This window comes from Phyllostomus hastatus, unplaced genomic scaffold (genome assembly GCF_019186645.2).
Source record: "Phyllostomus hastatus isolate PE091 unplaced genomic scaffold, TTU_PhHast_1.1 phas_contig_34, whole genome shotgun sequence".
Taxonomy (NCBI): domain Eukaryota; kingdom Metazoa; phylum Chordata; class Mammalia; order Chiroptera; family Phyllostomidae; genus Phyllostomus; species Phyllostomus hastatus.
The window spans coordinates 63,906,472-63,919,024 of NW_025333857.1; the positions used below are offsets into that span (position 1 = coordinate 63,906,472).

Sequence of the window (12,553 nt, forward strand, 5' to 3'; positions counted from 1 at the left end):
AAGTAATCAACCCCTCTGACACTTCAGACTTCTTGCTGCCAGAAACAATAAATTTCCGTCGTATAAACCCTCCAGTTTGTGATACTTTGCTATGGCAGCTCTAGTAAAGGAATACAGAAAGTTTTCACTACTGAAACCTTATAGGAAAGCCACCATCCTAAACAGTTACACAGATGGACCAGTCTGACTGCTTTCCTAAGTTCGCGAATGCTGAGAGATCAGGTGATTTACTGGGATGAGAGCCAGCTTCCTGTTGCTGTTCGTCCTGCCACTGGTCTTCAGACACTTGCTTCTTTTTCTAACTTCCCCTCCTGAGAAAGGGGAGAGAAATATTAGAGAAACAAAAGTCCAGAATGCTAAGGTTGCCACTCTCACTTCCTCTTGCCCCTAGCCCAGCGCTGCTTTGAATACATTAATTGCTCTGGGGCACCAGACTGAGGGAGAGAAGAGAGCAGTGCCCCTGAGGCTGTCCCGGGGAAGGCAGTTATAGCTCGTCATGCTTTCGCAGAGCCGGTTCTGGTTGCAGAAAATGCCAGGATGATGTCTGCCACCCGCCTGGCTGGGACTCTGATCCCAGCCATGGCCTTCCTCTCCTGCCTGAGACCTGAGAGCTGGGACCCTTACGTGAAGGTATGTGTTCGGGGTCTGTTCACCTCCTGTGCGCTTTGTCTTGCTGCTGAAAAACTGCGTTTTGCCCAGAACTTCTTACTATATGCCCTGGTTAGTTTCATTTCTAAAAAGGACTCGAATTACCTTAAAGACTTGAGAAGCCACAGGGACCAAATAAATCTGGTTATAAGGCACTGACAGGCAGCCCATACCCTGTCCCATCTAAGATTTAAGATCAGATAGACCTGCTTAAAGTCACTGTTCTTAGGTTTCCGGGCTGTGTAACCTTGAAAAAGTTATAAAACCTCTCTGAGACGAGTTCTCCCATCTCTAAAAGAATGGGAATAATACCTACTTCAGTAGAGACTTGGAAGATGCCTGCTTCCTGTCATTTCTTTCTGCTGGTGGTCTGTACTCAGCTTTAAGCAGTCACTTTGCTCCTTTCAATCTCGGAGATTTTTTTTTTGTCTTTTCGTAGAAAGAAACTTTCTAAGTGGATTTCATACTTCTGAACCTGGTCATAGTTCTATCCAAAGGACAAAAAGAAAATAGACTTAAAAAGGGAGAGAGATAAATAGAGAAAGAGGGAGAAATAAAGAGAGGGTGGAAAAAAAAAGAAATAAAATGTCAGCCAATGCAATGTTTTCTTTCTTTGTGAAACATCAACCAGCTGTTTCGTAATCTCATTCATGATGGATCTCTGGTTTTCACAACTGCTTTGGAATCCCACAGTAACACCCAAAGAGTCAGAGGACTGAGGGTGTTGGCGGGGTCAGGAACTCAACAAAACTGTAACCAGCTCGAGTCCTGAAATGAAGGGCCTGGGGGAAATAGACTTTAATGTGTAACAGGTGAATTTGTTATCTTGGAGTCCTCTATTTCCCCAATTCCCTGCCCACAGCCCTACACCTTGTCCCCCTCTCTGTGACTCTCTTGCTGTTAGGTTGAGGGGAAGAGATCCTTCAATCAGGGTCATCCCTGGATAAAATCACACCCATTTCTGGGTACTCCCTTTCCTTCTGCCTTACAGTCTTTCTGTCTCCAACGCCTGCCCTTCCCCTCAGTGCCAACCTAGGGCAGGTCCTCAGTTCCCCTGGCCTTGACTCTTGAATGGAGACTACTCTCCCGAGTCCATAGCCCCTTCCTTTAATCTACTCTGAACATTTTCTTTTGTTATTTATTTGTTGCTGCTGTTTTTTCCTGAGGCTTGGTTCTAACAAACTACCCTCTTTAAAAATACAGTAACTCTCCATTGCTATCAGGACCGTATGCTAGCACAGGGCCTTTGACTGGCTATTTTCTCCAGCTGGAATGATTTTCTGCCAGATCAGTGCTGCCCAGTGGTGATATCATGTAGGCCTGCCTCATGACATTACTTAATTCAGATAGTACATTTAACTGAAACATAGTTTTTTAAACCCAATATATTCAAAATATTTCAACATGTAATTTATACTAAACTATGAGTATTAATAAGATATTTTACATTCTTTCTTTGGTACTGCCTTTAGTATATATTTTACGTTTACTATCTCAGTTTAGACTATCCACATTTCTCATGCTCAGTAGCCTTGTGTGACTGGCTAGTGGCTACCACCTAGGACAGGGCAGCCCTAACACTTTTCATGACTCAATTTTTATTTCATTCAGATGTCTGTGCAGTGTCACCACCTCTGGGCAGTCCTCCTTGATCACCTCATCTTCAATATTAGCTCCCCACCCCAATATTTGCCTCTAATCTTTCATGCCGCTCCGTTTTTTTATAACATGCCATTTTATATACATATACATATATACATATAGGTGTGTTATATAGATATATGCAATGGCATGTGTCTATATATATATATAATGGTGTGTATACACACACACAATGGTGTATATATAGATACACACACAGGGTCTGTCAGAAGTGACACCTGCTTGAGTGTGGTTTTATTATTTATTTATTATTTATTATTATCAAAGACAGCAATTTGAACATTTCTCCTACAATGTCATATGGTGTGCTTCAGTATGATATTATTATGTTACAGAATTACATGCTTATGATTTTGTAATAAAAAAGGGGCATTGATTGTGTTATATGTATTTGCTCATTTGTTCATGTTCTTTTCCTTTGAAATAGAAGTTGTAAGAGGGCAAGGTCATTGCTGGGTTTTATATATCACTGTATTTCAGTTCTTAGCACACAGTAGTCGCACAATTTGTGTCAAAAGATTTGAAAGTATTTCCACAAGACAAAGGAGAAGGGCCTCCTTATCCAGCCCTGGCTTCCCCTCAGGCTCGGGGTTTCACCGCTCCGCCCACATGCCGGCTGGTACGGCCCAGTTCGTCGCCCCTCCGTCTTCACAGTGCTGTCCCTTCTCCCTCTTCTCGTGTATCTAAATCTCGCTCATCCTTTTAAGGCCCACCTGGAAATCATCTCTTTCTCAGAAGCCTTCTACCATCCCTGGATGCAGAGCTGATCTCCCTTATTTTCCGAACCATAATTGATCTCTGTGTTTTCTGAGCCAGAGGAAATATTTTTCAAGCCTGGTTTACTGGCCCCTTTCAGTAGTGTGACTTGTGCTCCTGTGTTAACCCTTACTCCAGACTGTGAGTTCACTGAGGCCTGGAGCCACATCTCGCGTGGGTCTTTGTGCTGCTCCAAACACTAAACACAAAATGCCTACAACTGGGATTTAAACACACCTCCATTCAATCAGTTATTCATTCACTTACTGCACAAATATTTATTAAGCATCGACCACTTTCCAGGCAACCGTTCTGAGTGCTGAGGACATAGCAGAGAGTGAGACCATCAGACCTTACAACTGGGTAAGGGAGATGAACAATAATCTGGAGCAGCCCCGTGGACGGCATAATGTTAGACGGGGGTATTTCCTACGAAGGCGGATAAAAGAGGGTAAGAGAAGAGTGCCCGGCACCGCCCTCTCGGAGACAGTGAAGATAGTCCGGGAAGCTCCGGTTAACCTTTAAACAGACGTGAATAAAGTGAGGACCTGCACGTGGGCCCTGTGAGACTTTATGCATATTCTCTTATATCTCCGAATCCTTCTCTAAAAAGTTTATTTGAAAATTAAATTAAAGCACATAACAACAAATACACTGGTATATAGTAAAGAATTAATAACAACTAATAATAGTAAATGGTAACGTGTATTGATCATTCACGCTGTAATAATCTCTGAGATAATCTCTTTAAATACCTTATCTCATTTAATCCTTTTAACAGATGTTGTTGGTGTTAAGAACAGAAAGTCAGAATTAGTTGGCTTAAGCAACAGCAATGTTCAACCTTTGTCCTCTCACAGCACACATAAACTAATTACTACAATTCTGTGGCACGCCAAAAACCATTTTTTGCTGATCTGTCAAAAAATAGGTATAATTTTGATTCATTCACACTGGATGACTATTGTGTTTTGTTGCCCCTTTAAAAAAAAAAATTGAGGATCTAAGAGAAGTCAGTGTCCCTGACTAAATAGTCAGGTGTTGTGTGTTCAGAGAATTCAGAAATTAAACGGGACTTTAGAGAACAAGGCGTACAAAGTATTTGAGAAAATACAATAGAAACCAACACAGGAACCAAGGCCGAGTAAAGCACTTGACATTATTTACTAGGTTCCACCACCATCGGAGTCCACGCACTTCCAAGATTTCTTTCCCATTTCTGTATCACCTGCTCAAATGTCACTAAGTCAAGGGGCAGAAGCAATTGACAAAACTTGGGCTATGACTAAGGTAGGTCTGGGCACTTTGACTGGCAGTCTCCCCAGGCTGTATAAAATGGGGTGTTACTTAGAAAACAAAGTCTTGCCCTAAACCACATGGAAGAGCTGAGGTGAAATCCCATGCTTTCGGATTCCAGAGCCTCAGCTCATCGCTAGACTCTACTGCTTCTTGCTAACTGCTGCTATTATTATAGTAGGGGTTAGAACATTGGGTACATGGTAGGTGTTCTTCTTAATCTAGAGTAAGATGTTTTAGAAGTATGAAGTGAGTAGATAAATGGATGGATCGATGAGGAATGGATGAAAGAAGACTGACTGGTCCCTGCGCTTGCACTAGAGGCCTCTCAGACTCTGGCCTAGGCAGGGGAAAGGTCTGTTGCAGTGCATACTGTAAGACACTGCTTCTAATGTACGGTCATTGCAGGTGGCTCCTAACATCACTTACCAGTGCATGGAGCTGAAGTTCTACGAAATCCTTGGTAACATCTCCACATCCATCAAGACACTGGACCTGAGCTTTCACCCCCTGAGGTGTTTAGGCAACCATAGCTTCTCCAGCTTCCCAGAGCTGCAGGTGCTGGATTTATCCAGGTAATGAATGAGTGTTTAGACACTGCACAAGGTAAAATGTTCATTGTTCTATCATTTCATTCACTTATTCATTTATTCAATAGATGTCTTAATTGCTATACAACTTTGGGCAAGCTACCTGCTATCTACACTTCTCAGTTTCACAGATAAAAATCTGTGGAAATGAGTAGTTAAACCAGAGAGTTTCTAAGGATAATCCTATCTTTGAATTTTCCTTTAAGTCAGGAGAGGAAATTGACTCAAACTCTTTCATCAGCAAGTATTATGGACCACTTGCTATATGTTGAATGCTCTTCTAGAAACAAGAGTACATTGATATATAATTAACCCCAGCTATCAAGGAGGGTATATCCACTTGAAAGAGTTAATTTGTTAAAATCCTGAGCATGGTGCTGGGCACATAATAGGCATTCAACAAATATCATTGATTTTGATTTTGGATTTTGAACATGAGATAAGTGTGGCAACGTACAACACTAGGCGATAAGCAAACGAGAGGCAACACATTGTGTTTTTCAGAAAGGGGTCTTTTTTGCACTGAATAGTCAAGGCCAATTTCATGGGTAGGATTAAAATAATGTCTGGAATATTGAAAGTAAAGTAGAGGATAGTGCATTAGGAAGCTACAAGTGACACAAGGAGAAAGATGACAAGATCAGAGGAAAACATCTGCTGTGGGCAGTGAACAGTGACTAAGATTTTCTTTTCTGATGCAGGGACTCTATCATCCATTAGGGCAGGTTCAGTTATTATCATTATTTGGGGAGGGGGGGGCCTGAATCTTAAAATTGGTTAGGAGCCTTATTAAAAATAGTGAACTTTGTTTAGCTAGTGGACTAGATAATAAACTGTATTCTCTGTTAACAGTTTGTGAAAAAATAGAGAAGTATTTCATACACGGCTTTTTATTATGGAAAGTCCTAATAAAGACTAACAGCATAGTATGAAAACACTCTTCTAGAGTAGATATTTCTGTATAAGAATGAGCACCTGATGTTTCATATTCCAACCTCATGATAGAGCACATCAAAGGAAACACTGGGTGTTTTAAAGGCAGTGGTGTGGTTTATAGAGCCTTGTGGGGTCAGAGGACCTGAGCTAGGTCCTCGCCAACATTTACAGCCACATGGCCTGAGGCGTGTCCCTTCATTCCCCTGAGTCTTAGTTTTCATAGCTGTGGAATAGAAATGATGAAACTTACCCCATGGGATTCAATGTGATAATGAATATTAATATGCTATATATATGAAAAACCTTAATAAAGGAGACTTTGTAAGTATAAAGCATTATTACTATTATAGCATTCCATTACTTTCTAAACTTCAGCTTTCTCACTAAGAATCTTGTCAAGAACTCTACTGAGGTCAACAGACCGACCCTCCCCTTTCTTAAAATAAGTAGTTTTTTTTCATCAAACAATGTCCCTTATAATTCATCTTTGATTCATCACCTACCCAAGACACTTCCCTCAGAGCCTTAAATATGTGCTCAAAGAGAGGCCAGCTTCCCCTCTGGCTAGCCAGTAAGATATTCTGAATTAGGGCAAGGACAAATGATAGTATAATATATATTCTTTGCCTATCCCTATTGCTTTACAATGTTCACATACAGTAACTCAACTAGTTCTCTAAGGATGCTTTGCAATGGACCAAGAAGCTATTTTTTTCTATCCTATTGATATAATTTTTTCTTTTTATAGACAAGGAAACTGAGGCTTGGAGAGTTTAAGTAACTTATCTATGGTCATGTATCTTGTTGGCTACAAAGCAGAGATTCAAGTTCACATCTCCTGCTTCCAAGTTCAATGCTTTCTTTATCTTAGCACTCTACTTCTCTAAAGTGGTGAGAACCCTTTGATGAGACAGAGACACAGCAAGACTCTTCTAGTCTTGCCCGATGCATAGAGTGATAATATGCACAAGATTGTGGGCTATGGAATCATAGAACTAAAACCAACTTGAGAAACAACCATGTTTAGTTGCCTCATTTAGAAATGCGGCAGAGGGGAAAAGGAGCTCCCAAGATCATGCAATATGAAAGGACAGGCAGAGACACCAGAACATACATTTCTTGGATCTGTCTTCCGTTGTCCTCTCTACTGTACCCACTACACTCTATCCCGTTACCAAGCAACAATAAAAGCTTGAACTGAAATGCTTTTATTACCCATGAACCTCTTGAAGGGGACAGGGCAAGCAGGACCATTACAAATGTAATCTGGTTGGAATTGGAAAGGGCTCATTTGCAAACTATAACTGGCAGGCACTTGCTGTGCCAGGAAGAGTTGACCATAAGCTCCCTGCCTATTGGCTGGATAAAAGCTTTATGTCTTGGACACCTTGATGAATGTTGTTTATAGCATGGCTCCCACCTCACTTGGGGTATATTCAAAATCCTTTGTCTGGTCTGAAAGCCTTGGGCCTTATTGTAACCTTTCTCCATAACCGCATCTTACACCCCTGTTAATCCCTAGTCATCTTATAGATTTCAGCTTAAGTGTTCTCAGAGAAACCTGCTTTGATCCCCTTTGTCTGAGTCTGCTCTCTGGGTGTAGCCTCTCTTAGCAGACTTTTCTTCCATAAAACTCACCCCTATCACCTGTTACTAGCACTTACCTGTGATAACTACAACCTTTCATCACCACTAAGGGTATCTGTGGCACTTAGGTATATACCTTCCTATATCTTGGAAATTGACATTTATCAATCATTTATTCTGCCTAACAACTAACAACTATGTGTATCATCTGTACCGATCAGATGTACGATCAGTTACCTGTGGCAGGGAATGGCAAAAGTCGATCCAAAGGCTATTACATACTCTATCAGCCATACGTTCTTTATGTGCTCCAGTTATTGATCTTTAACTGATTTCCTACTGATGGATGTGGTATCTCTGCTTAACATGTATACCTAGTATGACAAAAAAACAGATTGTCATTGTGGCTAGTACGCTAATACCAAGGCTGTGAAGCTTCTTATTTGTTCATGCCCTCATTGGTTTGTTTGATGTCTTTGCCTACCACAATCATATGGCATGTCAAAGCTAGGTGACTGGGGACGTTTTTCCATTTGGGGCTTTCTATCCATCATAAACATATAATCTGTATCTGTTTTTCCTGTAGGTGTGACATCGAAATGATTGCAGATGATGCATATCAAGGCCTAAACCATCTCTCCACCTTGATATTGACGGGAAACCCTATACGGAGTTTAGCCGCGGGAGCTTTTTCTGGACTATCAAGTTTACAGACACTGGTGGCTGTGGAGATAAACCTGGCATCTCTGGAGGTCTTGCCCCTTGGACACCTGAAAACCTTGAAGGAGCTTAATGTGGCTCACAATCTCATCCATTCCTTCAAGTTACCCGAATATTTTTCTAACCTGACTAACCTGGAGCGCTTGGACCTTTCTAATAACAACATCCAAAATATTTCTCACAGAGACGTGCGGGTTCTACGTCAGATGCCTGCATTCAAACTCTCTCTAGATCTGTCCCTCAACCCTTTAGACTTTATCCAACCAGGTGCCTTTGAAAAAATCGAGCTCCGTGAACTGACTTTGAGAAGTAATTTTAATAGTTCAGATATAATGAAAACTTGTATTCAGGGTCTGGCTGGCTTAAGAATCAATCGGTTGGTTCTGGGAGAATTTAAAAATGAAAGGATCATACCAAATTTGGACAAATCTGCCCTGAAGGGACTGTGCAATTTGACTACTGAAGAATTCCGAATAGCATACTTTGATGACTTCCCAGAGAATGACCTTGGCTTTTTGGATTGTTTGGCAAATGTTTCTACAATTTCTCTGGTGAATCTCCGTTTGGTCAGGTTAGGAGCTCCTCCTAAAGATTTCAAGTGGCAAAACTTAAAATTGACTCATTGTTACTTGAAAAATTTTCCCATACTGGAGCTTGCCTTTCTCAAAGAGTTTGTTTTCACTAACAACAAAGGTATATCCCTTTTTACTGATATTGATTTACCACTCCTTGAGTTTCTAGATCTCAGTAGAAATGGCTTGAGTTTTAAAAGCTGCTGTCGTCACAATGATTTTGGGACAACCAGACTGAAACACTTAGATCTGAGCTTCAACGACGTTATTACCATGAGTACAAACTTTGTGGGCTTAGAGCAACTAGAATATCTGGATTTCCAGAATTCCCAGTTGAAACAGGCCAGTGCTTTTTCAGTATTCCTATCACTCAAAAAACTCCTTTACCTTGATATTTCTCATACTAACACACGAGTTGTCTTCCGGGGCATCTTTAAAGGCTTGGTCAGCCTCCAAGTCTTGAAAATGGCTGGCAATACTTTTGAGGATGACTTCCTTCCAAATATCTTCACAGACTTGACGAACTTGACCTTCCTGGACCTCTCTAACTGTCAACTAGAACAAGTGTCCCAGGAGGCATTTGGCTCACTCCCTAAACTTCAGTTGCTGAATATGAGTCACAACAACCTCTTTTCTTTGGATATACTTTCTTATAAACATCTCCCTCTCCAGATTCTGGATCACAGTTTTAATCATATAGTGGCTGCCAAGAGTCAAGAACTACAGTATTTACCAAGTAGCCTAGTTTCCTTAAATCTTACCCAGAATCAGTTTGCTTGTGTTTGTGAACACATGGGTTTCCTGCAGTGGGTCCAGGACCACAGAAATCTCTTGGTGGGAGCTGAGCAAATGATGTGTATGAAACCTTTAGAGATGCAGGGTATGTCTGTGCTCAGTTTTAGAAATGCCACCTGTCAGATGAGCAAGACTATCATTAGCGTGTCAGTTCTCTCTGTACTGGTGGTATCTGTGGTAGCAGTTCTGATCTATAAGTTCTATTTCCACCTGATGCTTCTGGTTGGCTGCAAAAAGTATGGCCGAGGTGAGTGCACCTATGATGCCTTTGTTATCTACTCAAGCCAGGATGAGGACTGGGTGAGGAATGAGTTGGTCAAGAACTTGGAGGAGGGAGTGCCCCCTTTTCAGCTCTGCCTTCACTACAGAGACTTTATTCCTGGTGTAGCCATCGCTGCCAACATCATCCAGGAAGGTTTCCACAAAAGCCGCAAGGTTATTGTTGTTGTGTCCCAGCATTTCATCCAGAGCCGCTGGTGCATCTTTGAGTATGAGATTGCCCAGACCTGGCAGTTTCTGAGCAGTCATGCTGGCATCATCTTCATTGTCCTGCAGAAGTTGGAGAAGTCCTTGCTCCGGCAGCAGGTGGAGCTGTATCGCCTTCTCAGTAGGAACACTTACCTGGAGTGGGAGGACAGTGTCCTGGGGCGGCACATCTTTTGGAGACGACTCAGAAAAGCCTTGCTGGATGGTAAATCGTGGAGTCCAGAAGGAACAGAGGATGCAGAAAGCAGCCAACGTGAAGCAACAACCCCCATCTGAGGATCAAATACTCCTCAAGTGCTTCTTGCCTCATGGACTCACTACTTGTTCAGCTGCGACATGGCAGGCACTGCACTCAGGGAAGGTGATTCAGTGGTACACAAGGTACACAGGCCTGCTGATCTCATGGGGTTCACAGTGCAAAGGGAGTAAATACTGTGCTGAAATACAGAATCTCCATCCAGTTGGATGTTTTAACCAACTCAGCTAAGGGGTTCATGATAGAGACAGTCAACTCAACTGTTACTCCACACAATTGAATTATAACTAAGACACTGGCCCCTGTGACATCAGAAAAGGACGTAATTCTTCACCTGAGCCTTTGGAATGGAAAGCACCTTGTATTTTACACTGTGTCCAACTTAAAACACAGCAGTAGGGGTACTTTCAACTAAACTGAGCCTTTTCTCACTTTTCCCTTTTCTACTGAATACAATTTAAGTTCTACACGATGATGATTCAGATCCTCCCTCCACTTCAAGTCAGTTTCCTTACAAAGGTTAAAACCTTGCACCAGTTTCCTAAGGAAACCTGAGTAACACATATTCACAAATATCCTGGTCATTTTTTAGCGAGTTCTATTTATTAACTAATAGTCCTTGATATATTTGGTTTTTATAAATTCAGTTCTCATTTTACATGTCTTCCTTATAAACCTTGAACTAAATAAGGTTGTCAGCGATATGCTGGAAATATGCATTATTTAACTACTGTCTTTCAAGCAAATGTGTAAAATGCACTTTGTCACTTTGTCACTTGATGTCATTCTAAATATATTACCTACTAAGGTATGACAGTCATAAAGGTGGCATTAAAATAATTTGGTTGAAAGTGGTGCTTATTGTAATGGGGGAGAGACGTCCATCTTCCCGGTCTCATAATGAGCAATCTGGGGTGCGAGAAGGGCAGGGTGGCCTCTGGAGCTCAGCACTTCTTGACGATCCCAGGAAAACGTGCGCTGATGCAGCCAGGGTGGCCACATGGCAAGAGCTGAAGCCAAGGTTTCTTCTGCATCAAATGAGCATCGTTTGATGAGACAGTGAATCCCTCAGGGGACTGTGAGATGATTCAAGGTGGGGAGCACACACTGTTCTTCCTGTTGGGCATCGCTCTGTGACCACATTTATGAAAGAGTAGATGTTCTCACTGAAAATTATGCCCCTCGGATTAAGGTGGGTCACGGTAAGGTGAGTTCTCAGAAAAGCACACTCACGCAGCTTTCTCAGAATGGTGCATCAAAGGAAGCAATGAGGACATTTGGAAAATACAGTTGTCAGAACTGGAAATGCGGCCACATGCAGAAATGTGTTTGCGCCTGAGTGTTTCAGAGTGTATATTTTGGTCTGAGTACGGCTGGAGTTGCTGAACATGCCTGGGTGTGTTTCTAGGTCTTAATGTGCTAGTGAAAGTAGATGCATATATTTGTGCACATGCCTCTATGTGTTCTTGGCAGTGTCTGTGTGTAAGAAGAGGAGGTGTGTTTGTGTGATCATATCCGGATGGGCAAGAATGCTTATTTTGCAAGGGTGATATGCACATTGATGTGGAATTCTATAGCTGTTTGAGTTCTTTACTCTTGTGTGTGTATGTGATTGTTTAAACACAGGTGCCAGCGTTAGATTCTGAGTAGCCTGAAGGCCTGTGTTTGTGTATGTCCAGGCCATATGTGAAGTGTGCTCAGGCTCATATCTGAGTATATGTCTGCATATGTGTCTCAGTTTAAGCAAATATACAAGACTCCAAGGAGGAAAATCAAAATATGACTGGGGTGGTTCTGGTATACAGGCCTCTTTCCCATAAGCCCCTTCTCCCAGGTGGGAATTCTGAAAACTCAGAATTTCCCAGATGAGAAAGGAAAGAAATGACATGACAGAAGCAGAAGGGGAAGAAAAAGGAAAGGTAGGCCCAGGGTCAGGCTTTTGAATTCATTGAAATTCTCTGGATTAAAGAGACATGAAGGGTAGAGTAGAGAAATTAATATAATTAGAAAGCCTTCAATGTGTGCAATACCCTGCAAAGTAGAACATATCTACACAGTTGTAACCACACTTGAATCTCTTGTTGTCCAGGTGAAATAGCAGACTAAGAAGTAGTCTCCCCATTTTACTGATTTGAAACCTGATGTTCAAGGGAGTACATGTATTGTCATTAGGCCCCAGAATAAATGAGTGGCTGGGCCTGCACATGGGCCTCTGGGTCTCTCGGGGCAGTGCAATTTCCACTGCACCT

The 12,553-nt window shown here is 41.8% G+C and overlaps 1 protein-coding gene across 1 annotated transcript; it reads left to right on the top strand.

The window, feature by feature from the left end:
- The first annotated feature begins 264 nt into the window (after window positions 1-264).
- TLR4 (toll like receptor 4) lies at window positions 265-11,142 on the top strand. The gene is made up of 3 exons (XM_045840969.1): window positions 265-630; window positions 4,771-4,937; window positions 8,062-11,142. The coding sequence occupies exons 1-3, from the start codon at window positions 538-540 to the stop codon at window positions 10,322-10,324; spliced, it is 2,523 nt and encodes an 840-aa protein (XP_045696925.1). The 5' UTR covers window positions 265-537; the 3' UTR covers window positions 10,325-11,142.
- Window positions 11,143-12,553: the final 1,411 nt, after the last annotated feature.